The sequence below is a fragment of the Cyprinodon variegatus genome, unplaced genomic scaffold (assembly GCF_000732505.1).
Source record: "Cyprinodon variegatus isolate N-32 unplaced genomic scaffold, C_variegatus-1.0 Scaffold807, whole genome shotgun sequence".
In the NCBI taxonomy this organism is placed as follows: Eukaryota; Metazoa; Chordata; class Actinopteri; order Cyprinodontiformes; family Cyprinodontidae; genus Cyprinodon; species Cyprinodon variegatus.
The window spans coordinates 234,633-238,705 of record NW_015151260.1 but is presented as its reverse complement, the minus strand read 5'-3'; the positions used below and the strand labels follow the sequence as shown (position 1 = coordinate 238,705).

At 44.6% G+C, this 4,073-nt stretch overlaps 1 protein-coding gene across 1 annotated transcript in view; it reads left to right on the top strand.

Moving 5' to 3' along the window:
- The window catches only part of LOC107098746 (isthmin-2-like), a 13,786-nt gene that overhangs the window by 7,033 nt on the left and 2,680 nt on the right, over positions 1-4,073 (top strand). The window contains exons 4-5 of the mRNA XM_015396574.1: positions 437-568; positions 1,628-1,678. Of these exons, the coding sequence (XP_015252060.1) occupies positions 437-568; positions 1,628-1,678 (183 nt within the window). The remainder of the gene's footprint in view (positions 1-436; positions 569-1,627; positions 1,679-4,073) is intronic.

The following is a 4,073-nucleotide window of genomic DNA, read 5'->3' as shown; positions in this document are numbered from 1 at the left end:
TTTAGAAATTCTAGGAACCACTAGTAAACCTGCAGATTGAGAGCGAAGTGCTCTGTTAGGAACATAAGGAACAATCAGACCTCCGATATAAGATCGAGCTTGGCCATTTAAGGCTTTATATGTGAGAAGGAGGATTTTAAGCATTTACCTCCAAGATGCCATAGAACCAACAGAGGAATCTCCCTTCAGATCTAGGCCTCATTTAGCCCTGCCCCCCTCTGCCGACTCCCTTTGTTTTTGCTCTGACTCAGCCAACATCACTCTCACTCCAGGGCCGTTTAAACACAGAGGAGTGTCTCTCTGAGGTCTCACGCTGTCGGTACCGACACTTTTCTGGCACCAGATGGGAGAGGAATTTACAGCTCTGACTTCAAAGATTACCCCGAGCTTCACGCTTTCACCCCCCCCCCCCTCCCCCCGTGTGTTTTTCCTTCAGAGTATGAGGAGTGGAGCATCTGGGCTCCGTGCAGTGTGACCTGTGGTTCTGGTTCCCAGAGACGGACCCGGTCCTGCGGCTACGCCTGCACGGCGACTGAATCCCGCACATGTGACCTGCACAGCTGTCCCAGTAAGAAACAGACTGCTGAACCCAGACCTTAACCTCTGACCTCCCGACCCGGCGGTTCTGATCCAAAATGATTCCGACCTAAAGGGTTGTTTCCTGTTGGAAATGTGTAAATATTCTGAACTCATTTCAATCAGGGGTGGGCAATGAATTACATCCACGATAGAACCGGATTCAAGATTTAAGACATTTTTAAACCGCAGTCCAGGTTCTGGTTCAGAATTATGGACTAATTTGTTTTCACTCCACCTCTTTATGCAGCTCTTCGATGTTTAAAGTCAGTTTTCTGCCACAAAAAGGAAGGAGAAGCATAGATACGACATGGACTAGATAACATAGATAAGTTGGCCTAGTGGTTAGAGCAGCTTGTTCTCTGAGAAGGTTCCAAGTTCCCGGTTCGATCCCCACAGACTGCCACTCTAGGTCCCTGAGCAAGACCCTTAACCCCACACTGCTCCCCGGGCGTCGCACAATGGCAGCCCACTGCTCCTCAAGGGTTAAATGCAGAGAGTGAGAAATCAATAAGTTGAATTATTTTTCATGCAGGCAGAAGCTTCCAGACTGACCTTCCTGGATGGAAACGTCTCCATTCTGGAAAATCACAATATTGGTTAAAAATGATTCTTAACTTAGTCAGTAGATTACAAGTTCACAGCAGTGACCTGAAGTTCAGAAGATTGTTGTTTGTTCAATAAATTATGGTTCATTTATTTTTTCCTAAAATGTTTAGAAAAAGAAAGAAGAGTTTCTCTGCAGTTAAAAATAAAGAGGCATAAATGTTGGTCGCCATGGAGACGGAGGCAGAGGGAAAGTTCCTGTAATCCAAGATGGCAGCTACCGGTCGGTTTCAGTTGAATGTCTGAACAACAGACTGGTCAAACCAGAAAGTGACCAGATGTCCCCGTCTGTGTGGGACAGACTTCTGTCCATCTGTCCCACACATTGAAACCATATCAGAACCTCCTCAGTTCGGTTCGTCAGAACCTCCATCAGAACCGCCTCGGTCCATCAGAACCTCCTTTTTATCTCTCTTCAGAATCATCAGTTCCTCTTTGTCTGCAGATGCTGTAACCAAGGTGACGTCTGTCCGCCTGACTAACGGGAGCGAATCTGGTACGTCTGTCTGTCCGTCCGTCTGTCCATATAGAGAATTAAATCAGTATTGAACTCTCCTCCCTTTTCCTCAGTGAATCTGTTTCTAGAGGAGCTACTGACATTTCCATCAGATGTTGGTAACAATCCATGCAATCCAACCATCAAAAGACATCACACCATAAATGTCCAGGAATGAAGTTCTGTGGAATAAAGTGGAATGGCCCAGAGAAAAAGTATTGTCAATGTGAAGAAATGAAGGAACAAAAAGGCCTGGAAAGCAAAGACAGCAGCTGAAATCTCTCAGTGATTAGAAAGCAATCCTGCTAATGAATATCAGCTGCTTCAGTCCCAAAGGATGGCCTAGAAAAAGGTGCCTCTGGAATCACACAGGAAACATCTCATGATGGGGAAAGCAAAGAGCTTTCTCTACACCTCTGTAACCTCGGTGATGGCATTGCTTCCAGAAGGATTTCTAAACTTCTCAATGTTCCAGTGAGAACTGTTTGAACCACAGAGCTTAAAAAGTTCAAATCAATCCACTGGACTTTGTTTCCAAGTTTGAAGACGTTTCTCTTCCTATCCAGGAAGCTTCTATAATTCCAAATATCTGGATTAGCGTTAAATTCCAGGTTTTATAGAGTGGACCAAACAAAGAATGTTATGGTTTAGAAAACATGAAGATTGAACCAAAAAAACGGCTCCAACATTTAGTAATTGGGGCCGTTGGCGTCGTTGGCCTGCAAAACCTGATACTGGCCTATGCCTCTGAAAGGGAGGTCGTTAGGGTCATTGTTGGCCTGGCGAGATGTTTTGGTTCCCTGCATGGAGATCAGGTCTGAGATGATGGGGGAAGGAATCAACTCTATTGCTGGTTGTAGGTTTCTGGTTCAATGTTCATGTTTTCTAAGCCATAACATTCTTTGTTTAGTCCACTCTATAAAACATGGAACTCAACGCTTATCCAGACATTTGGAATTGAAAAAGCTTCCTGGATGGGAAGAGAAACGTCTTCAAACTTGGAAACAAAGTCCAGTTGATTGTTTTTAACTTTTTAACCTTGTTGGAATGACTATGACCTGGATGACTGAGAATCTTCCCCAGCATGTTAGAGTCATAATCCAGCAATGAAAAGAACATCATTCCACCATAAACCGACCAGGGCCAGGTGCTGGAATCAGCAGGAACAATCGTTTCAAAGAAAACAGTCAGTAATGCAGTCAGCCGCCATGGCCTGTAGCACGCTCACCACGCCGGACTCCACTGCTGAAGGAAAAGCTGTTGAAGGTCGTTTAAAGTTTGCTGAACAACATTTAGACCAGCCTGTGAAATACTGGGAGAATATAGTCTGCTCAGATTAGACCAAGACTGAACTCTTTGGATCCCATAATACACATCATGTTTGGAGGTCAAAGGGCACTGCACCTCAGCCCATAAACACCATAGCAACAGTGACGTTTGGAGGTAGGAGCATCATGGTGTGGGGCTGTTTTCAGTGTATGGTTTTGTAAAAGTTCAAATCATTGAAGGAAGAATGAATGGAAAAATGTAGAGAGATGTTCTGGATAAAAATCTGCTGCCATCTACCAGGATGAAGAAGATGGTGGACATTTCAGTGAGACGATGAGCCTAAACACGCAGCCAAGGAAACTCTCCACTGGTTTCACAGAAAGAAATAAAGCTGCTAGAATGGCTCTGCCAATCAGCTGACTGGAATCCAATAGAAAATCTATGGAAAGATCTAAAGGTCAGAGTTCATGGAAGATGATCACCAAACCTTCAAGATTTAAAGGCTGTTTGTGGAGGAATGGGCCAAAATCCCACCTGATCAATGCATGCCACTCAATTCTCTATCCAGGACACGTCTGGAAGCTTTCATTGCCAACAAAGGCTTTTCTACAAAGTATTAAACAGATTTCAGTTCACTTTTCCTCAGGGCCATTCCACTTTATTCCACATAACTTAATTCCTGCACTTCTATGGTTTGATTTCTATGGAGGTGTAGATTGCATGGATTGTTACCGACATCTGGTGAAAATGTCAGTAGCACCTCAGACTGGGTGGATATGGACTGGGTGATGTGTTAGGAACCAAAGGATGCCACATCATTTGATGGACATGAAAATTATTAACCTACAGAGGGCTGAATTCAAAGACACCCCAAAAATTACAGTGAAAATGATGCGGCTAGTCCATTTTGCTGAAATTTCATTGCAGCAACTCAAAATGGTATTCAGTCATTTGTATGGCCCACACGTGCGTGTATGCATGCCTGACAACGTCGGGGCATGCTTCTAATGAGACGACGGATGGCATCCTGGGGTATCTCCTCCCAGATCTGAACCAGCGCATCACTAAGATCCTGGCCAGTCTGAGGTGCAACCTGGCGTCGTTGGACGGATGGAAACATAATGTC